At 42.3% G+C, this 23798-nt stretch overlaps 1 protein-coding gene across 1 annotated transcript in view; it reads left to right on the forward strand.

Annotated features, from left to right (window-relative positions):
• The window catches only part of EHBP1 (EH domain binding protein 1), a 418269-nt gene that overhangs the window by 389817 nt on the left and 4654 nt on the right, over positions 1 to 23798 (forward strand). Inside the window, 2 exon segments of the mRNA XM_053284345.1 lie at positions 3777 to 3876; positions 17202 to 17275. Coding sequence (XP_053140320.1) covers positions 3777 to 3876; positions 17202 to 17275 — 174 coding nt within the window.

The raw sequence follows: 23798 nt of genomic DNA on the forward strand, positions 1-23798 counted from the left end.
TTTTAATTATAGCAGGACTTTTCCAGGACTTTTTCTATCAAAAGATTATTAGCCAAGTTTTCATCTCTTCATAGACTGTGAGGCTATTCCCACAATCACCCAAAAGCGGGCTAAAGGAGCCCAGCCCACCTTTACACGATCGTGTGCTGCAATGGAAGCTGTGCAGCTCCCAGCAGCTAGCCTCTTTAAATCCCCCTCGCCGTCAACAAGGCTAAAGGAGTGATCGCTCCATTAACCTTGGTTTTTTGCTCGCATGTTGCCACGGCATGCAAGTAGACCCTCCGTTAATCTTGTTTTGATCTTGATCTACTAACGGAATAGATCGCTCCATTAACCTTGTTTTTTTTGCTTGTGTGTTGCCGTAGCAATGCAAGCAGCCTCCCGGGCTTGGGGATCTCTCCAGGCAGGGGCGTACCTAGGGTGGGGCAGGCAGGGCACGTGCCCCGGGCGCCACTTGAAGGGGTGTGCCATTTTTAATTTTTTTTAAAAAAAATGGCCACCAAAACAAAATGGCCACCACGCATGCTCTAATGGCCTCTGTGAGGCCCTAGGCCATACTAGGCCTCACAGAAGCCATTTGAGCATGCACAGTGGCCATTTTGTTTTCAGTGGCCATTAAAAAAATTATTTTAAAAAATGGCCATTGCACATGCTCAAATGGTCCCTGCGAGGCTCTAGAGGCCAGCAGGGGGAGGGGAAACTTTTGCAAACACCCCCCCAGCCCTCAGGAAGCCCTCTGAAGGGGCTACAGATTAAAAAAAATTAAATTAATATAATATAAGTCACTGTACACATATTTAGTTTGGCACGATGTACAGAGAATCAGGGTTTGTGAATACTGAGATGAAGCTTATGAGCTAGGATTGTATTCATTTGCTCTACTTTGCTTCTTGTGATAAGTGAGTTAAATGTGATGTCTTAATAATATGACTATTAATGGTGAGTTTGTCTTTGAATCAGTGTGAAATCCTTAGTATTAAGACCCACTGGGAGTTTCTTGCTCTCTTTCTCTCATTTTAACTGTCTTTCTGAAATACTAGAATATATTCCAAGCAGTGACACAGTTTACTCTGCATATCCTTTAATTATTTTCAGAGTATCTGGGAAAAGTCAAATTCTCCATTTATTTTTAAAATTTATGTAATAGTGATGCTACAATGCATAGTAGAGCATTAGACAGGCACTTCTGTTTAGTTTTCCAAGTACATCTCCACGTAGTATTTGGGTATTTCATGAGCCCCAGCATACTGAAATTTGTCATTTTCTGGCATTTTTTGGTCTGGCTATGTCCACTGCTAAATATTTTTTGAAATATTAAAAGATTAATGAGCTTGACTTGTATTTTTGAGCTGATATTATGGTAAAGTTATCTGAAAGATGGGTGTCAGATGTTTGGATAGGGGGCGCCATTTCAGTTCTTGCCCTAGGTGCTATTTCCCCTAGACACACCTCTGTCTCCAGGATGTCCCTCACACTTGTGCAGGGCATCCTGGAACTTCCGGGGGCCGCGTGGCCCCCAATCCATGCAGCCCCCACTGGCTCCATGACAGAGCCAGCAGCCATGTGGGTGGCCAATCCCGCTGCCCAGCTACAAGCGGCTGCTCGGCTGCAGGGAGAGCAGGCTAAGCCCACCCTCTCCGCAAAACTCCATCAGGCGCTTCACACGTGTTGTGTGAAGCGCTTCTCTCTGTGTGTGCCTGTGTGTGCCAGCAGTCACATGTGAATGCTTGACAACCCAGATAGATTTTGTGAATGTGCAAAAACTTGAAGATGCACCAGTGACTGTTGACAGTCATCTTACTGTGATTAATCAATGTTGGCTAGTATATCCTCCTAGGATGTCAGCAACTGTTTTCCACTTTTTGTTTTGTATCAACATAATTCACAAGTGATTTATTAGAATCAGGGGAGAGGTTTAACACTGCTTATAATAGACTATCAGTGCTATATGCATGTAAGATGATGATGAGAGCACTAATAGAGATTTTCAGATTTTCAGTTGATGGTTGTACCTTGGGTTAGATGGTGAATTTTAGGTGCCATGCTCTTCCTGCAGATGTTATCAATACAATGCTTCCATGTGGCAGGATAGGTTTTGCCAAAGTTAAATCATATTATATCCTCCCCCCTCATATAGTTATTACGACTACATGTCTGTGCCAGTACCAAGTGTCCTCACTGATTCACAGCCGTAAAGCCTAAAAATGGCTTCCACTCTAGAATTCCTTTATTTCGTGCATATATACCATTGCCTATAAAATACTGAAGTACTAGCTTTTAAAAAATGCCTATCAGAAATGTAAAATAAATTTGGAGGTGTCTTCTTTTGAGCTTGTCTTAATATAAAGGTAGCTCATGCTTTTGATTTGCACCACCATTCAGACTGGAAAGATAGCTACTTTTCAGTATGAAGAGAACATAGTTTATATAAAATGCATCTAAACTTTATCTTTGGTAAATAGTTGCCTAGAGGAGTAAAGGGCATAGCTAAAGAGGGATAGCCGTTATTCCACTTAAGCACATATTTTTGTATTACGCCAATTAAGTGCATATTTTGCAATACACATATTTAATTGTAATATGCCAATTAAACTGAGATCTTAGGGCTACCTGAGCATTGCTTTCTGTTATCTGGCTTTGAAAAGAAGTCAAGAAGGAATTTTATTGTGAACCACCTTGAGGGCCTTACTGAGTCAAAAGGTAGTATATAAATGCAAAAATAAAGGGAGACGTTTAAAAATCTTTTAAAATCTTTATTGGGTACTAATGTTTCACATGTTAGATGAATGTCTGATCATTTGAATGTATGAGTTTGGCAGTTTATAACCTTTGAAAATAGTTTGGCTACTCACCTATGGAGAGCCACCTAATGACACAGCGGGGAAGTAACTTGCCTAAGCAAGCCAAAGGTTGCCAGTTCAAATCCCTGCTGGTATGTTTCCTAGACTATGGGAAACAGCTATATCAGGTAGCAGTGATATAGAAAGGTGCTGAAAGGCATCATCTCATACTGCGCAGGAGGGGTTAAGGATTACAAAAATGGAAAAGCTGCAAAACTCCTGTGTACACATTGTAAAGCAATCACAACCCCTTTGGATTCTGACTATTGTCCTGTTCAGAAGTTGTGGACCCAGGCACAATAAGAGTGTGCAGCCTAGGCCCCCATACACCAGCATGCTCCATATTCACACACAGAGGCGCTCTTAATTCACACACAGAGGCGCTCTTACCCCTGAACTTCCGGGCCAAAGTCCAGGGCCTCCACAGCCCCCAGGGGCCCCCATGTCCTCTTTAGTCTGTCCTGGGTGGTGTGGTTGCCCAGAGGAGAATGATGGTGCTTAATTTGCAGGGGGTGGGGGCTCCAAAGGCCTTTTGGTCCAGGCTCCAAAATTACCTAGATGCGCCTCTGTTCACACACACTGCTCTTTCCATGTAGCAGACATTGTAGCCCTAGCGAATTTTTATTTGTGATCAGGAAAAGCTGAGCAAGCCTGATCACAGGGGGAAACTCTCTCCAAGTATGGAAGTTGGTGCTGCTGACAAATGCAATGCTTGGAAGGAAAGAAGACATGGATTCAGGATACATCAGCTCTCATTAGCCCTATATCTGAGACACAACTTCTGAAGTGGGCTCATGATATTTCAGGCTGAAATATTTAAAGATATATTGATATGATTTCATTGAAATCATCTAGAAAAATCTTCAAGGCCAATTATCACTGGGTTGCCCTGTCTTTTGTAATAACACAAGAATAATATAGCCACTTCTTTAATAGGGAGAAACACTGAGGAAGAAGAGGCTATGATGCAAGAATGGTTCATGCTGGTCAATAAGAAAAATGCCTTAATAAGAAGAATGAATCAACTCTCCCTGCTGTAAGTATATTTGATGATTTGCCTGTTACAATGCAAAGGTTGTAGTACTTATTGTTCGCATTTACAGTCCACTTTTCTCACCATTATGGGCCATCAAAGCAGCTTGCAGTTTCAACATGAGGACTGTAGAAATATAATAATTATAAAACAGTAGCCATAATACTTCTAGCAGCAATGATAACAGCAGTAACACCAGGAAAACGTATGGACGTGGCCAGACAATCCAAAACAATTAATTTGGGATGAATGCCTGATGAAATAAAAAGGTATTAATAACCCACCAGAAAATCTGTAGTGTAGAGTATGTATGAGCCTCTGAGAGGAGGGAGTTCCACAGTCTAGGTGTTAACGTAGAGAGACAGCTCTCTTTTGTCACTGCCAGCTGACCCTTAGCTAGCAGTGGAACACGAAGCAGAAACCCCAAGGATGGTTTTAATGTGGTGGATTCTTGTGGAAGCTGGCAATTGGTTAGATACCCTAGATCCAAGCCATGTAGGGCTTTAAAGATAATCAAAACTTCAGTTTGTTCCCAGGAACTAAGCCAGGGAGCCAGTGGAGCTTGAACAGCAGAAGAGTAGCATGATCCCTGTACTGAACAACATCCAACAACAGCCTACCGGCAGCATTTTGAATGAACAACAATTTCCAAACATTCTTCAAAATTTTACCCAATGTAGAGATTACCCAGCGTAGAGTACATTGCAGTAGTCAACTTGCATGTGACTACAGGCATGGGTAACTGAGGCCAGATCTGCCTTCTCTAGCAAAGAAGGAAGCTGATGCTCCCAATGAAGCTGTGCAATGGCTCTCTTGGCGATGATGCCACCTGGACATCCAGGAACAAAGCCAGGTCCAGAAGTGCTCCCAGACTGAAAACCTTCCCTTGGGGGAAGGGCGACCCTTTCCACAACATACTGAATAGCTTTTGCTAAACATTTTTTTTTCCTCTCTGTTGGTCTTTAAACTGTTTCCTCTGCAGTGCCAACCAAGTATTTTAGGTTTCTTGAGTCTAAAAGGGTATTCACACGACTGGGAGTGGGGCGGGCAAGGGAGAAGGCTACACAAAACTTACCTTTCCCCCAGATGATCGTTGAACATTGTTAGGAGAGCGGACTGCGCTCTTATATGATCCACGCTGCTCCCAGCAGTGCGGCTCTCCAGAGGCCGGGACAACATGTCCCAGCCTCCGAGAATCCCATAATTTGCCACACGATGAGTGTGGTGCATTGGGGGATTCCCCCAAGAGCCCACCTCTTTTTTTGCTCCGTCTGCAACCTGCCTGAGCATTCACACAGGTGGTTTGGAGCAGGGTTTGGAGGGAGGGCAGCACCGGGAGCAGCCTCACTTGCAAAGCTGCACATGAGCCGCCAAGCTCAAGCTGGGCTGCTCATGTGAATAGCCTTTAAGTCACTTTCTTAACAGTTCTGTGTGCAGACGCATATGAGAGGTCTGTGCTTTCTATGAGTCCTCTCAAACAGTTAGTTATAGAGCTTGTAGAGGGCTCTAGCCTATGTCCTCAGGTGAGGGAGATTCAGTAGACTCTATGCCTTGAGAGCGGGGCAAGCACACCTCTTCCTCAGTTCCTTTTCAAATGCTTCAAAAGCAGCAACCTAGGAACATTTCTTGGAGTTGAGACTTTTTCCCTCCCTCTAGAAAGATAAATTGCCTCAGTGGTGTTGTTTTGTTTTTGTATAGGTTTCTTTATATGTTATAAAAACTGGAAAAAACACAAGATTTTTAGTGTGTTTTCCACTCGCTCATTGTATGGCAAAACAGGAATCTTTCCAAAATTGCCACATATGTAGCTATCTTCAGATGGTCACAAGGAGTGTTTGCTTTGTTTGAGTGAGCCCCAAAAGGTGGATAGTTGCTCTGTCTGCCAAAAGGTTTACCAAGCAAGCCCATCATAAGAACAGCCCTGCTGGATCAGGCCCAAGGCCCATCTAGTCCAGCATCCTGTTTCTCACAGTGGCCCACCAGATGCCACTGGAAGCCACAGGCAGGAGTTGAGGGCAACTGGTACTCATCCTGCCCTTTGAGGCTGGAGGTGGCTCACAGCCTTCCGACTAGTAGCCATTGATAGACCTCTCCTCCATGAAGTTATCCAAACCCTTCTTAAAGCCATCCAGGTTGTTGGCTGTCACCACATCTCATGACAGAGAATTCCACAAGTTGATTATGTGTTGTGTGAAAAAGTACTTCTGTTTGTTGGTCCTAGATTTCCTGGCAATCAATTTCATGGGATGATTCCTGGTTCTAGTGTTATGTGAGAGGGAGAAGAATTTCTCTCTATCCACTTTCTCCACACCATGCATGATTTGATAGACCTCTTTCATGTCTCCCCGCAGTCGTCTTTTTTCTAAACTAAAAAGCCCCAGGTGTTGTAGTCTTGCCTCATAAGAAAGGTGCTCTAGGCCCCTGATCATCTTGGTTGCCCTCTTCTGCACCTTTTCCAGTTCTACAATGTCCTTTTTTAAGATGTGGTGACCAGAATTGTACACAGTACTCCAGGTGTTCTTAATCATCATTAAGAACTTTGCTTGCAGGCTTTCCTCTGGGAGTCAGTGCTTTCTGTGTTTCCAGGCTCTTGGACTCTGGCTTACTGATGACGTCTGCCCCTCAATCAGCCATAAAAGCATCAACAGATTGATTATGAGCAGTAACATCATTTGGGCAGATCCATAAGGCTGGTATAAGTGTTCCAAGGTTACAGAGACAACAGGCTCTGTCCAAAGAGGGATTAGCTCAGAAGCGGTGTTCAGGCTCTTCTCTGGGATTCTGCTTCATTCTTCCTCAGGAGGACAAGATAATGGAGCCCTCTCTGTCAGTGCCATGAAGCAACCTTCAATCACAACAGTTCTAACCATTCACCCAGTTTTCATCTTGTCCTGTTGTTACTGAAGCCAAAGCCTTGTGGGTCCTACAGGGACAGTTCTTGCCAGCAATGGTTTCACTGAAATCCTAGGGGAGACTCAACCTCCTGTGAGTAGATAATGCTCAAGGACTCATAGAATCACAGAGTTGGAGAGAGCCTTTAGGCCATCTAGTCCAACCCCCTGATGCAGGAAATTGAGAGCTAGAACATCTCCAACAGATACCTGTGCAGCTTCTGCTGAAAGACCTTCAGCAAGGAAGAGCCTGTCAGTCTGCCAGATCATTGGTTCCATTGTCGAACTGCTGCTACCAATTAGAAGTTTCTCCTAATAAAAATCTTCCCTCCAGTGATGTAAGCCCATTAGATCTAAGTCTGCCTTCTAAGACTACAGAGAACAAGTGATTGCCCTTCAGACATTTGAAGAATGCTAGCATGTTCCTACTCTTCTTCTCCAGGCATATCCTCCTTCTTCTCCAAACATATCCAGTTCCTTCAACTTTTCCTCATATAGCTTGTTATTCAGACTCCTAATCATCTTCATTGCCCTCCTCTGAATCCCTTTTACTTTCTCTGCAACCTTCTTAAATTTTGGTGCCCAGAACTGGACAGAGAACTCCAGATGAGGTCTGCCTAATGCTGAGTAAAGTGGAACCATCACTTCTCATGACTTAGAACATGGATGCAATCTAAGATCTCATTAGTCTTCTTTGGAGCTGTATCACACTATTGATTCATATTCAGCTTGTGACTGAGTGTGGTCCCAAGATCTTTTTCACATATACAACTGTCAAGCCAAGTATCTCCCATCCTATGCCTGGGCATTTGATTTTCTTTTCTTGCCTAAATGCAGAATTTTATACTTGTTTCTCTTTAATGCCTTATTGTTACTTTCAGTCCAGTTTCCCATTCTGTCAAGGTCATTTTCAGTTTTACTCCTGTCTTCTGAGGTATTAGCTATCTCTACCACCCTCCACCCCTTCATCTAAAGGGTGAATTCCCTCCACCCCTTCATCTAAATCTCAAATAAAAATGTTGAAGAGTACTAGGCCCAGGGCAAAGTCTTGCACACCCCACTCAAAACTTTCCTCCAGTTTTATCAGGTACCACTGATGAGCACTCTTTGACTATGGTTTCCCAACCTTTGACTACGGTTTCCCAAATCTATTTGACAGCATTATTATCTAGCCTGCACTGACCAGTCCACCAACCAAAAATGATGAAAAAAAATTTCAGGTGCATTGCTGAAATCAGATAAATTACATCCAGAACATTCCCACAATTCACTAACTTAGTAATTTCAAAAAGAGAGATTTGTCTGGCAAAATTTATTATTGGCAAATCCATGCTGGCTTCTGCTAATTGCTACATTAGTTATCAGGATACTTACAGACTGACCACTTTATAATCTGTCCTTGTATCTTGTCTGGTATCAGACTAACTGGTCTATAGTTTTCCTATCCTCCTTGTTGCCGTTTTTGGAGATTGGGATGCTACAGTCTCCAGGCTTGTGACACCACACCTGTTCAAATATGACAGACGTTCTGAGAGCAATTTATTTTAGTATTTTAGTATCCTAGGATGCAACTAATTCAGCCCTGGATACTTGAACTCACTTAAAGTAGACAGGTCTTCTATGACCGATTCCTTATCTACCTAGAATGGCAATCCTGACCTGTCACCATTCAACTGCTCATCTATTAATATTTCACTCGAAATCCAAGGTTCTTTTTTTTTTACCACTTCCACCTTTAACTTTCCATAAGATCAAGAATTCCAGCATTACATGGTAACTTCTCTCAAAGTTCTCATTGACCAACTGTTCTTTATTGGTTAGGATCAAATCAAGGATTGCTGATCCCCTTCCTCTATCTTCTGAAAGAATCTTCAATATACTACTTCATGTTGCTTGGTGGGGCATGAGTAATTTCAGTTTTCTAGTCCTCCAAGAAGGTGGGATGCCAGAGACTGTAACTCTTCTGAACTGTACTTCTGAATATCATAGACACCATGAATCATTCATATTACTCCAGGAAACTTTGCCATTACAATTCATTGACAAAATACTGATCTGTCAACACTGGGAGAAGCAAGTGTTCTCTTCTTTGACCATTGTGTTGGTACCACCATCTAATATCGAGTGTCTGACCTAAGTTGCCCCATTGTGAATCATTGCCTTTATTTTATTTATTTTATTTATTGTTAAATTTATATACCGCCTTTCATTAAAGCAATCCCAGACAGCAAAAAAAATTAACACAAGATGGTAAAAAAGATACAATTAAAATATTGTGGGGGGGAAATATTAAACAAATCTGATTTTAAAAAATTAAAACAAAAGCATAAAAGCAATAAAAACTATAAAGAGCAGCAGCAGAGAATCAAATAAATGCCTGGGCAAAAAGCCAAGATTTTACACTTTTTCTAAAAGCTGTGATGGAGACCAAGGAGCGAATAGCCACTGGGAGAGCAGTGCACTGATGCCAACTTTGATGCTGGTCAGTACTGTACCTGCATCACAGAGGTCTTTCACTTCAGTGCTGACAATGACTGTTTTGATCTTGGTACTGATAGCTACTTCTGCATTAGTCTTCACAGTGTTTTGTGACCTTGCCTATTCTCACTTCGAAAACTGTTGCCGAGGACACATCTGGCTGCGATTCAGACTCAGATTCCTCAGAATCCTCATTGCTTATCTTGCTTTCAGATGCATTGCTGAATTATCAAGTATCAGCATGTGATTTGGGGGATAGCTGCCTATTTTTGGTCAAATTACCAGATAACGACAGGAAGCTTTTGCTTACCTTCCAAGGTGAATCAGCAAGGATAGAAAAACAGCAAATCAGTACTTGGTTAAGACCATGGTCAGATCCATAGCCCTTCACAGGCATTCTTGGCTAAGGTCGGCTTCACTTTTGCCTAACATTGTTAAGAACTGAAGATTTACCATTTGAAGACAAAGGTTTATTTTAACAACTCCACAAACAATGCTCTAGAACAAGCAAGGACAACTAAAATTACAGATACATCAACACACCTTACATGCCTTCACCCTGTAGCTGTCTTCTAACCTGGGTCTAGGGTCAGGTCCTCCACCACAATATTGACATGCTGAAACTCACAGTGTGGAGGATTCAACACTAGAAGGGATCAGAGGTGAGCTGCATAGCATCCTAGAATGTGTGAGGAAATCTTCCACAACAAAGCCCTACCTAGCCAAGTGAAAGACATTTGGTGCTTACGCCTTAGAACATCTACTGACATCCTAGCAACAGCATGCCAGGAAGATGTGCCCACACTGTGGAGAGCTTTCTTAGCTCCACAGTGTGAACTCCACAGTCTGGGAGTGATTTTCATATTTTTGGAGGACACAGGGTATTTCAAGGGAAGCAGAGAGTGGCAAAAATCCCCCCGCCCTGTGGAGTTAAGAAAGCTCTGCAGCATGGGTGTGCCTTCCCAGCGCACTGCCACTTCCTTAGAATGTCAGCCACTATTTTCAACCATCCCAGGCCTCCATAAGCATCCTATAGTATGCAAGTCATCTCAAATTTCAAGACTTTCAATTTCCTCAATAAAAGTAGACTTCTTGGTGATACCAGCTTTTCATCCTTCAGTGGGTAATGCCTCAGTGTGTTTTCACCCTACATTGAAGAGACTCTCCAAGAGCTTGACAAATTTGTACTCATCACTGAAAACTAGGAATGTGCACGGACCAGTTCGGAGGCCATTCTAAAGGCCTCCAGACCGGTCCGGTCACGGGGTGGTTTTGGTTCAGGTGGGGAGTTTGGGGGGTTCCATTAAGGGTGGGGGGGGCTATACTTACCCCTCCCGCACTTTCCACACACTGCCGCCGTAATTATTGAAAAAATTGCTCCTCCGATGGCTGTTCTGATTTTAAAAAATGGCTGCCCCCTTGAAGCCCTGGCCCCCTGCTGCTGCCTTGAAGCCCCCTCCCACCCCCTTAAATCTCGCCCCGGGCCCTTAAATCTTGCCCCGATAACATTAAGACGCAGGTGGGCGGCGGGGAGATGTCCTCCCGCCCCCTTCCCTGCTAGGCTGCAAAAGACTTTAGGAAGGCTTCTGCGCGCGCGGGCCAGGGCTTCAAGGGGGCAGCCATTTTTTAAAATCGGAACAGCCATCGGAGGAGCAATTTTTTCAATAATTACGGCGGCAGTGTGTGGAAAGCGCGGGAGGGGTAAGTAAAGCCCCCCCCCCGCCCTTAATGGAACCCCCCACCCCAGTGCCGACCGCAGCTCCGCGGTTCCGTGCACACCCCTACTGAAAACTCCAGTACTATCTTGGAGTCTTTCACTGGTCCTGTCTCTGCTCATGGGCAAGCCCTTTGAGCCAATGACCACTACAAACCTTTGTCTTCTAACATTCAAGATAGTCTTTCTGGTAGCCTGTAAGTCTGCAAGGAAGATCAGTGTGCCATGTGCCCTATGTTCATTCACTTCTATACCAAAGTGGTCTTGTGGCCAGATATAGCCTTCCTGCCATAAGTTGTCTCTGAGTTTCACATTGTGGAACTGCCTGTGTTTTTCCCCTGACCCAGGATCAGAAGAAGAGCTTCACACACACTGGATATGAAGTGTACCCTCTCTGTTTTGGACAAAACTTCATTTCACATTGGCAATAGAATGCTTACTTTTGATTGATTGGTTGATTGATTAAGTGCCGTCAAGTTGGTGTCTACTCTTAGCAACCACATAGATAGATTCTCTCCAGGATGATCTGTCTTCAGTTTGGCCTTTAAGGTGTGTCAGAGGTGCATTCATTGCTGTCGTAACGGAGTCCATCCACCTTGCTTCTGGTCGCCCTCTTCTTCTTTTTCCTTCAACTTTCCCCAGCATTATGGACTTCTCAAGGGAGCTGGATCTTTGCATAATGTGTCCGAAGTATAATAGCTTGAGCCTGGTCATTTGTGCCTCGAGTGAAAATTCTGGATTGATTTGTTCTATGATCCATTTGTTTGTTTTCCTGGCTGTCCATGGTATCTTCAAAAGTCTTCTCCAGCACCAAAGTTCAAAAGCATCAATGCTTTTTCTATCTTGCTTCTTCAAAGTCCAGCTTTTGCATCCATAGAGTATCATGGGGAAAACCATGATCCAAACGATTCTAATCTTTGTAGGTGTAGACACATCACGGCATCTAAATATCCTTTCCAATATCCTTGCTACTGGGGTCAAAATGTCTCTACCCAGCATTGTCTTCCCAGCAAATGTCTCTTCCCTGGCCCATTAGATGACTAAAACCTTGAGACACATAAAATGCACATTGTCTCCCCACCGAAGATAGGGACTAGAATGTTCTACAAAATTCTAGAAGCTTCCAAGAGGTGCTCCAAGAGGCATAAATATGTCATTTGTATGTCTACACAAATGATCACCCGAGAGTCATTTGGAGAGGAGAGTTGTCCTTGTAGTAGTGAGCATGAATTGTCTCATTTGCTAAGCAGGGTCTATCATGGTTTACATTTGGATGGGAGACTACATGTTAGCTCTGTAAGATATTCCCCTTAGAGGATGGGACCATAGCTCAGTGGTAGATCATCTGATTTGCTTGCAGAAGGTCCCAGATTCACTTCCTGGCATCTTCAGATAGAATTGCAGAGACTCCTGCCTGTAACCTTGGAGAGCCATTTCCAGTCAATGTAGATAGTACTGTGCTAGATGGTCTAATGGTCTGACTCAGTATAAGGCAGCTTCCTATGTTCCAAAGAATATTTATTTATTTATTTATTTATTTTTATTTTTACATTTCTATACCGCCTTTCGTTAAAAGAAAACCCCAAGGCGGTTTACAAAAATTAAAACATACAATAAAAGATTAGAATATAAAGTTATAAGTAAACAACCTGCTGTTTTCAGTGTTTCAGACAAAAACATATAGTACATATAGTTCAGAAACAAGTATTGCATATAATTATGTAAGCTTAACACCCTGCTCCTAAATTAATTACACTGAAATGAATAGCACTGATGCCCACAACTGGTTCTGAATGGGATTGCACTCCTCATGAAAGATGTTTTACAATCTGGAGGATGTTTCTAGATTTGGAGGCCCAAGTTTTCCAGTGGCATGGACCACCTTCTTCCAGCTTCAGTTGCTGCCCCCGCTGTGACCTCTCCTGTGTGGGGCTGCCCTTGAAGATGGTTTGGGAACTTCAGTTAGTCCAGGATGCTGAGGCTAGGATTTTAATTGGAACCATGCATTGGCAATACATCTCGCCAGTGTGGGGAAAGTTTAACTGGCTACCCAATTCAGCATGCTGTTACTTTTGTGAAAAGCCCCATGTGGCTGAGAGCCTGGATACCTGATGGAATGCCTGCCCCCTTATCAACCTGTCTGGACCCTGCAGTTATCCACCAATGTTCTCTTTCAGGGAAGAAACAAAGCCCCCACCTTTGGAATTGAGGCAGGTGACTAGCCTGGAAAGAGTTTTCTTGTCTGTGCTGCTCCACTTTGGGACCTCTTTTTCTAAGAAGGCTTGCCTGGCAGCTCCACTGCTTTCTGTAGTTGCAAGGCCAAGACTTCCCTGTTCTCCCAGGTCTTCTGAAGTTTGCAAGGGTGTTTTCCTCTGATATTGTGTTTAGTGCTGTAAGTTTTCATTCTTCTTATTCTTTAGAATATATGTCACCTTTCAACAAAAAGCTCAACAAAGTGGTTTTCTTCTGGGTTGTTGTTTTTTAACTGACACTGCTTCATCTTTTATTGTTGAATTGCTGTTTTATTATTTGATTGTATTTTAATCTTATTTTTATTGAGTACACTGCCCTAGTATCCCTTGCTGAATGACAGTACTGTATATCAATCTATTAAATAAATAATCAGGCCTGATTAAGATATTCACCAAACTTTTGCATATATGGAATCCAGATATAATCTACACCCACATTCATTTGAGCATATTGATCAGAGTCTCTCAGTTTAATTGAACGGGGAAGCGACTTGCAAGCAGGATAATTCTGTGTGTGTATCACCTGTGCAGTCTGCCACCTTGAAGCAAATACTTGATCAAGACAAATGTAGGATTGTGAGAAAATAGGGAGAAGGGAGGAGGAAAGGCTGATAAATTAAATATGTTCACGTTAACAGTAAGAGCATAAATCTTATTAGGGAAATATGCAAATGGAATGGATAACTATCGGTGGGGTGGGAAGCCATTGTGGAGTGGCTTCAGATGTTAGGTAATCCATCCAGAGATGAGGGGTACAGGAATTGCAGGTAAATTGTGTTTTCTGCACTTTTTGGTAATGTCCAAAGTAGACATTTTTGTCTGTTCATCTTTGCCAGAAGCAGAAACTGCCAGTGAAGGGCAGTTCAAGGAATCCGGCGGGGGGGGGGGGGTAGATGCAGTACTTTGCTTTGAACATTTCCTGTTCTCACCACACACATTGCATTGTCATTACATGGAGTCTCTCAGGGTTCCATTTTGTCACCAATGCTTTTTAATATTTACATGAAACTGCTGGGTGAGGTCATCAGGAGATTTGGTGCAGGATGTTATCAGTATGCTGATGACACCCAAATCTATTTCTCCTTATCATCATCATCTTCATCATCAGGAAATGGCATTCACTCCCTAAATGCCTGCCTACAGGCAGTAATGGGCTGGATGAGGGATAACAAATTGAAGCTGAATCCAAGCAAGACGGAGGTGCTCATTGTGGGGAGTCGGAATTTAAGGGATGAGTTAGATCTTCCTGTGCTGGATGGAGTTACACTCCCCCAGAAGGAACAGGTAAGCAGCTTGGGAGTGCTCTTGGATCCAGACCTCACCATGGTATCTCAGATGGAGGCTATGGCCAGGAGCACTTTCTATCAGCTTCAGCTGATTCGACAGCTGCGTCCATTCCTTGAAATGAATGCTCTCAAAACAGTGGTGCATCAGCTGGTAACCTCCAGGTTCGACTACTGCAATGCACTCTACGTGGGACTGCCTTTGTATGTAGTTTGGAAACTTCAGTTAGTTCAAAATGCAGCAGCCAGATTGGTCTCTGGGGTAACCCAGAGAGACCATATTATGCCTGTCTTAAAACAGCTGCACTGGCTGCCAATATGTTTCCAGGCGAAATACAAAGTGCTGGTTATTACCTTTAAAGCTCTGAACAGCTTGGGTCCGGGTTACCTGAGAGAGCTTCTTCTTCTGTATGATCCCCATCGCTCGTTGAGGTCATCTGGAGAGGTCCATCTCCGGCTGCCACCGGTACGTCTGGTGGCGACTCGGAACAGGGCCTTTTCTGTAGCTGCTCCTGGTCTATGGAATGCACTCCCGGCAGATATCTGCAGTTTAGGCTCGCTGTCGGCCTTTAAGAGAGCCCTAAAAACCTATTTATTTGGCCTGGCCTTCTAAGGCTTGTAAAGTGTTGTTGTTGTTAAATGTATTTTAATTGGTTTTAAATAGTTTTAATCATTTTGAATTGTTTTTATATTATTTTTAGCATTGTTTTAATTGTGGGGTTTATGTCTTTTAAAAGTGTATTGTCATGGAGCTGTACTATGTGGCTTGTCCTTTTGATATTTGTCTTGGAGGGTGGCAGGGTCACCATAGTACTTTTTCAGTTCTTCTCTATTGGTTTATTAGTTCTTTGCTTTCAGTAATGGTGTTTTTTGTTTTTTTTAAAGAGCAATGCCCAGGCTCAGCTCTGCTTGGAGGGCATACACACTCTCTCAGAAGCCCTAGACATGGGGAGGCTGCCTGTGGCTACTGAATGGTTAGGGAACTCTGAGGAAATGTGCTTAGAAGTACTCCTTTTCACAGCTGAAGCCTAGCACTGAAAGCAGGGCATGGAGTCTTGTCTCAAATTTAAACCCTGAGTATTTATGCTGCTTCTCATAAATATATGCATGGTTCCTTCATAGCATCCCTCCTAGCTGAGCTAGAAGCATATTTCTGCACTGATGGTGCTCTTGCATTTAGCAGAGGGAGAACAACTGTCCCAACTGAGCCTGCATAGCATGTCTCCAGTGAACGCTGTGTGTTGTGGGGGAGCGTGAGATTGTGAGCCCTTTGGGGACAGGGAACCATTTTCTCATACACTTTGCTATGTCAACCACTTTGAGAACTTTTTTGTTGTTGTTGAAAAGTGGTATATAAGTATTTTTAATCCAAGTGTAATCCAAGTAATTTCCAAGTGTGCTCCAAAACCCTTTAATTCCCTTCACCTTCCGGGCCTTTAGAGCATTCAGATCTGATATACACTCCATCCCACTACAAAAAACCACTGTCTCAGAAGCTTAATTTACCCTTAATTAGCCTTAAAGTAAGTGTGATTATCAACTGAAGCAGCCAGCAACATCCTACTGTTGTGTGCTTCAGGTCCCTGCCTCCTTTCCTTTTTGCAGTGATCATGTTTACCAGCAACACCCACTGACTACATCACTAATGATCCAAACCACAGTTAAAATACAGTTGCCCATGAAAAATAAATAAAACCATGACATATAAAACCAATAACTTGCCAACATAGGATCTCAGTATTATCAACATACTACGCAGTCACTGTTGTGAAGAAATAATTTCAAATTAAATACAAAAAACCCTGCCAAATTCAAACACCTAGGTCATAAACTATTGTTTAGGATTATTTAATCAGCATTTTAGCACATCTGCCTCATATTAATTGTTGTCATGAATACAAAGAGAGCTACACAATGAGGGCACAACAAGGAAGACAAACAGGCAGAAACAAGGGAGGTAGTTTCCCTCAAGGCCCATTATGCCAGAATAAACTCACAGAGAAGACAAATGGTCTGAAAAGTACCTGTTGCCTGTAATTTCTGATAGTCACGTCAACTAGTAATATAATAATAATAATAGCTGTCTCTCTGAAAGTCTTAATAATCATATTATTTTCATTTGTTTTCTGTTCCAATACATGAAGTTTTACACCCTTTAAGTCTGACATTGTGTGGGGCAGCATTGCAGGGCAAATGCTGGGGTATCTAGAATTTAGGCTTTTTGATGAGCGGCTATTAATATGTATTCTATTGGACTACAGCAGCATAGTGCTATGCATTATCTAAAATAGTGCAAGGGAATTTAACATGTAGTGATGAAAGAAAATTAAACATTACTGAATATTCTACCTAGCTCAGAATCTCAGCTCTGTAAGCACCACTGTGTGTGATGGAGTTGGTCAGGTGTTTTGTGAGGTTTTTTGTTTGTGTCTTTTCAATAAAGGAAATATGTTATGTCCTGTGGCTTCTGATATACTTGACTAGGGGACAATCCTTTAAAATAAGTGGTGCCTTTCAAAACAAGAGGCATCTGGCAATACTAATTCTGTCTAAATAAGGCTTTGTGTTTGTGTATCATTTGTTTAGAGTAGCTTAAACCTAAAGAGAAAAGTCAGTTATGAGTCCTAAAAATCAATGTAAATTAAAGGTTCTTTTAAGTGTTTAATGATTTAGTAATTAACATATTGATGAACTTTTGCAACTTGCCTAGGGAAAAAGAACATGACCTAGAAAGACGGTACGAACTGCTCAACAGGGAGTTAAGAGCAATGCTTGCCATTGAAGGTAAGACATATTTTAAAAGTTAAATTTCTATCTGTGGGGAAAAACATATTTCTTTAGATACCCTTGGGAAATATAGTGTATCCATTTCTGTACCAAACATGGCCTTGTCAGTGTGTAGACCTGTGCAAACAAAATGTGTAGTTCCTCTTAAAATAAACTTGAAAAAAGAATAGTAGGGGAAATGCAAAGAGTTGGGTTTTATCTTGTTTTTAGGATGAAGTGCCATTTGCTTTGATACAAAAACACTGATTTTGCCTGATACAAAACAGAAGAAATGACCCATACACATCAAGTTCATTATTTTTCATCTTAAACGTTTGTTAGCAACAAATCTTCCATGGAAAGAAAAGACCTCGTCCATCTTCGTTATAAAAATATCATGCATGTGTCAAGTAAATATTTCATCAAACAAAATGACAGGATTAGTACAATCCTTTGGACATATTTTCTTCATTCTCTGTATCTCTCTAAGAGGCCAGTCACCTCACCTGAATGAAAACTCCTGAACAGATTGACATAGGGGATAAATTAAACAATTGCCTGCTCTTCATAATGCTTTTAAATGAATTGTACAATAATCCTAAGAAAGATTCATAATATAAGTAAACATCCAGATAGGTTAAACCACTCCTTTACCTTATTTTGTTATTTAAATTTGCCAAGTTTTTTATAAAGCTGTTCTACTTATGCCTTTCAGCCACAAATTCTGTCTTTACAGTTCAAAGATGTTTGCTTAAAAGTTAATCCTCTGAGCTCTGTAAAATGGACCTTTTGTCTAATCAATGCAAATTGATTTTGCTATTCTATATTGACCTCTTAACCCTTTGACTGTCCATGGTAATTTCTTTCTTCACCTGATAAGGTACCTGATCCATAATAAATCAATTCTAATTAGTTTAGCGACATCACTGAAAGCATAAGTTTCAGAGAAAAAGGCATGAGGTGTCAGGTAGTTTTCTAATCTACTCTTTGTAGTTTCCTGACAAAATTCAAGAAATGCAGGATTCCTGAATAAAGTCTAAACCCAGAACATATGAACTGCTTTCTAAAGTGGAGTTTGACAGCTAAAATAATTAAATATGAAAATAAAACTTTGGGCCTAAGCATCTAGAAAGTGTCCTTTTGAAGATTATTATGTCTTAAAACTTGGGAGTTTCTTAAGCAAAAGTGTGAAGTAACACTGAGCTAGTTTTAAAACAAATAAAGTGTGCGTGGGGTTAGAGAGGAGGGCCAAGATACAGAAAAACTTGTTGTGCTTTTCATATTTATATTGCAGTCATCATTGCTGCAGTCAGTAATAATATCTGTTCAATTCTTTTTGGGGCTACTGTATTTTGAGATGGCTAGTGTGTTTTGATCATGCTTTGGCATTTACATTTTACTCAGTCTGCTTCACTAGGAATTTACAATTACCTCTCCTGCATTCCCCTTCCACCATCAATACTCAAATAGGTTAAACAGTTTCACAGATTAGTGGTCCGGTAGTACTGGACATATGCTTTGGATTGTCCTCCTGTAATATAAATGTAATATTGTGTGCCAGCACAGAGTTATGCTGTATTACTTTGTGCTGGTACAGCAGTTGGTTTGCCTCATCCTAAACTGAGCCAAGTCTTAAAACTTGCCCAAATGATGGTTCCTTGTACTCCTTGTTAGGGGTGTGCATGGAACTGCGGAGCTGCGGTCCAGCACTGGGATAGGGGGTTCCTTAAGGGCGGGGGAGGGTTTACTTACCCCTCCCGCGCTTTCCCAACTCCGGAGCCCGTATTTCCTTTAGCAATCGGGGCGGCAGGATACCTCCCTGCCGCCCCTTTTGCATGCGTGTGTGCGCGCAAAAGGCTTCTTAAAGCCTTTTGCTGCCAAGCGGGCAAAGGGGCGGCAGGGAGGTATCCTGCCGGCCGATTGCTAAGGGAAATATGGGCATGCATGCAGCCAAGCAGGCGAAGGGGCGGCAGGATACCTCCTTATTGCTGAGGAAAATATGGGTGTGCGTGCGCAGCCAAGCAGGCGAAGGGGCGGCAGGGAGGTTCCTGCCACCCGATTGCTAAGGGAAATACGGGCGCGCATGTAGCCCAGTGGGGAAAGTGGCAGCAGGGAGGTATCCTGCCGCAAGATTGCTAAAGGAAATACAGGTACCGGAGTTGGGAAAGCGCAGAAGGGGTAAGTAAACCCTCCCCCACCCTTAAAGGAACCTCCCACCCCAATCCACCTGAACCCAAACCACCCATGTCCGGACCAGTCCAGAGGCCTGTAGAATGTCCTCCGGACCGGTCTGGGCACATCACTACTCCTAGTTACCAATTCTTGCACACAACTACAGAAGGAACACAAGAAGAAGAAATGGAAAACCTTCCCCTTTATTTCCACCTGCCTGTTTTATTTCCTGGTATTCTCCCAGCCGTACAGTCTCTCATATCTACAGAGAACACAAGAAGAAGAAATGGAAAACCTTCCCTTTTATTTCCACCTGCCTGTTTTATTTCCTGGTATTCTCCCAGCCGTACAGTCTCATATCTACAGAAATTTCATGGAGTTTCTCCGATATCCTTGCTTTTAGAAGCTGCAAGCATAAATCCAGGGGTGTGGCTAGGGGAGAGAGGACCCGTGTTCGCCCCTCTTCCTGGTGGCCCCTTGGAGTAAGGGAGATAATGAAGAAAATAGAGAGGGGTGGACCTGGGGGGCCCCAGATTCTTTGAACCCATCCACTCAATTATAGCTACACCCCTGCATAAATCAGATGTGCATCCAAATGCAAGTGCTGCCCATTCCTATTAACCAAATGCACATCCGGATGCATGTTCTCATTCAAACCCCTGACTGGCTTGCACAAGAGTTTATGTATTTGCTCTAAAAAAAAAAAAAAAAATCCTAAACTGAAAGTAAATCTGATCGGACCAGACAAAAAGTTGATTGTCCACACCTCTGAAGCTAAGGTATCTATTTGGAAATCCGACCTGCCTAATTATTGTGGCATTCCTAACAGGAGGTATCGCATAAAATAGGAACATAGGAAGCTGCCATATACTGAGTCAGACCATTGGTCTATCAAGCTCAGTATTTTCTTCACAGACTGGCAGCGGTGCTTATGAGTTCCAAACCCACTGATTACCTAGATAAAATTCTGATACCCAAATTTAGGCAAGCATAGACCCTCACCTGTCTCAATGTACTCCCTACTGCAGTTACAGAAGGGAAATATAAGAGAATACCCTATGCAGATCGTCTTTGTCCCTGTGGTTCAGGTGATATAGAGACCACTACCCATGTAATTCTTTATTGTACCCTTTATAGGGATAGTCGTACTAAGTATATTTTACCTTAGTTAAAGGAATTCTCTGGCCACACAGATCACTTTCTCTTGGAGCTTTTGCTGTCTAAATTTAAAGATACGATTTCTGTCAATGTGGCCAAGTTTTGTTTTATCTTTTGTAAATTTCGTAATGTTTTTATTGCTCAACTGAATCCTTTAAAAATTTTGATCTTGCTGGTTTGTGACCGTAATAAAATTCTGATTTGACTAGCAGCGGCTTGTCCAAGGTTGCAGGCAGGAATTTCTCTCAGCCCTATCTTGGAGAAGCCAGGGAAGGAACTTGAAATCTCCTGCTCTTCCCAGAGCAGCTCCATCTCCTGAGGGGAATATCTTACACTGCTCACACTTCTAGTCTCCCATTCATATGCAACCAGGGCAGATCCTGCTTAGCTTAAGGGACAAGTCATGCTTGCTACCGCAAGACCAGCTCTCCTGCAGACACCTTTTCTCTTTTGTAATTAACCAAAACACCCAGGCCTGGCCAAGATATTTTACCAATCCAAGCAGCTGGAGCACATAAAAGAACTGTCACTTAGGATCCTCTGTGATGTCACAGATCATTCTGGAGCATAATTCCCAGCTTATCCACAGCTGCTACATCCGATGCAATATCTCAAGGAATCCTGGATTCCCTTTTCAGGTCACCCACCATAACTGTCCTAGCAGCCCGTGATCTGTGTGACCTAAGGGTCAGGGTAACATCATAGAGCATCTCTCATATTGCATTTTGTAGTCATTTTATTGCAATTGAAACTGTGATCAAGCATCCCTTACAACCCCAGGGGATTCTGGTGTTTGCCTCTGGATTTTACACTGCCACCAACAATCCCTCTTGCTGCGCCTTAAAATAAGTTATTTCTAATGGCCATTTGGACTGCTTGTGTGGTGGGGTGATTCTGAGGTTACCAGGCATGTGATATGGGGTGTAGCCACCACTGAGTGGGGTGGATAGCAAATATTGGGTCACCTGCCACCTCCCTGTCCCCCTGCTCTGGGTGTTCACCCCCCCATCTTGTGCCGGCCACTCTCCAGTGTCACCAAGCTGGCAGCCATGGCTGTTCAGTGAGGAAGAGCTACCCTAATCCCAGTGAGAACAGGTAGCCCCTTTAAGGCAGGCCTCTCCTCACTGTCAACAGGGCAGCCCTGCCTCGCTGAGCCACTGCAGTTGCGCCAACTTGGTGACATCATCAGGCCATATCAACTTGACATGAGCACGGCCATTCAGGTAGATGTGTGGCAAAGACAGTCAGGGGGTGGGTGTCATAGGCAGATGCGGGAGTCACCATCAGATCTTGTCCCAGGGCCCTCTCCAACCTTGCTACACCCCTGATGTGGCAAACTTAGTCTAGGTATATCTATGACAGCCATATGGGCTGACAATATGGGGTGAAGCTCCCAATCCCTGGAAATAAGAGCATTTTGGCAAAACCTTAGAATGAGGCCACACCAATTACTAAAATGCAGATTTCTGTTTTTAATCCATGATATTGCATATGCTCTGTTAAGTGAGTATTAATTAATATCTCATGTGCATGTGTAAAATATGAAGGAGAATGTGTATACCATGAATAGGTTTATAATTCTGGATATTTGAGGAATAGAGCGGCATGTTGTTTTAAAGAAGTAATTCAAATTACATCTGTTTGATATTTAGGGAGATAATCATTGCTGTTAGAAAAATCATGAATCTTCAACACATGACAGTACTGTTTAAAAATCTAATTTACTTGGTTTGCTGATGACCTGGCGAAAGGTTGATTACAGATAAAGGTAGTTTATTGGACACCAGCCTGCCTTGCTGCTTGAAGCAGTATGTGAGCAGCAGCATTGTTTTAGAGCATTGACCATTGGACATTTAGTGAGGCAGGGGCAAGGTCTACACATCTGTTTTAATAGATTACATGTGTGTTTGCAGTAGAATAGCCTTTTGATATGTTAAGGCATTTCATGCAGACAATATATATAGCCAACAGGCCATATGTTTGCAAACAGTACTGCTCTTCTCGGAGACACCACATATCAATGTATAATATGGTTATGTGTTGGTGGGAGGGTGGTGGGGGGGAATCCTACTAGCATATTTTTGATGTGCCTTACATAAACCAGCAGTAAACCCATGCAGAATCCAGCTATCTCATACAAACAAGGTGTAAACATACAGCAACCACCAGCTGAGTTTTGAGGATTTTTGGACTTTAAAACATACTACAGCTACTTTTTTTGTGTAGATTGCCCTCTTGTTCAAATTTAATGCCGCCATAGAAAACAGATAAAGTTAATGTTTAGCGCACCTTGGGGTGGGGGTGGAAATGTTCATTTTGCTGCCCAAGAAATGGAGCTCCTTTAGAGTTCTGTACATCTTGATTCATTCTTGGCTCCGAGTTTGAAGTGGGTGCTCTTCTTAAAAGGATTTATGCATAGGTTCACTATTTTTGTAGTTATGGTTTATATGATAAGCTTTTTATATTTAAAATCAATATGTAATCCTGTGGAGGAGCTTATCCCCTAAAACCCCATTTGTAAATCTATTTTAGCTTTGTTACACGGCGCTGCCACAGTATTCCATAGATTGATTAGGTTCAGCAGTAGAATCCTATCAAATGGCCTCCTCTGATGATGATGCAAACTCTTTCAGGATTGCTAGTTGACTGGAACTAAAGATAAGGCTTTGACTGCAATCCCCCAATGTGCTCTTTACAAAACTAGCGTTAATTTTCATCAAAAGTGCAAGGCTTATTTTTTTAGCAACAAGATTGAAGGGATTTTTTTTAACTACAGAACTTTAGTCATTTTTCATTAGTGCTTTTCTGCTAGAATACTTCCATCTGTTTTCTTTTTTCTGAAATGGTTATCTTCTTTTTAAAAAGCAACTAATACAAAAAAAGTGAAACCTTGCATAGTCTAGCTATTGGAACATTTTATTCCATATAGACTTTTAAAATCTATATACTTCTTTAAAAATTGGACACTGCCAGTGACTGCACAAGCATTATGCCTAAATACTTAGGTTTAAGCCAATCTGCACCCCAATCCTTAAACACATGTTCTTGGGAGTAATCCCATTGATTTCAAAGGAACTTGCTTGGAATTGCAGCCCAAAAGCCATTATGTAGCATAAAGTAATGTGTGATGGGTCTAACAGGCCAAAGTCTGCAAGGAAAAAAACAACCAAGTAAAAGTGGTATTTTAGAAGCCTGCAATGAATATAGTTTA

The sequence above is a fragment of the Hemicordylus capensis genome, chromosome 1, assembly GCF_027244095.1.
Source record: "Hemicordylus capensis ecotype Gifberg chromosome 1, rHemCap1.1.pri, whole genome shotgun sequence".
In the NCBI taxonomy this organism is placed as follows: domain Eukaryota; kingdom Metazoa; phylum Chordata; class Lepidosauria; order Squamata; family Cordylidae; genus Hemicordylus; species Hemicordylus capensis.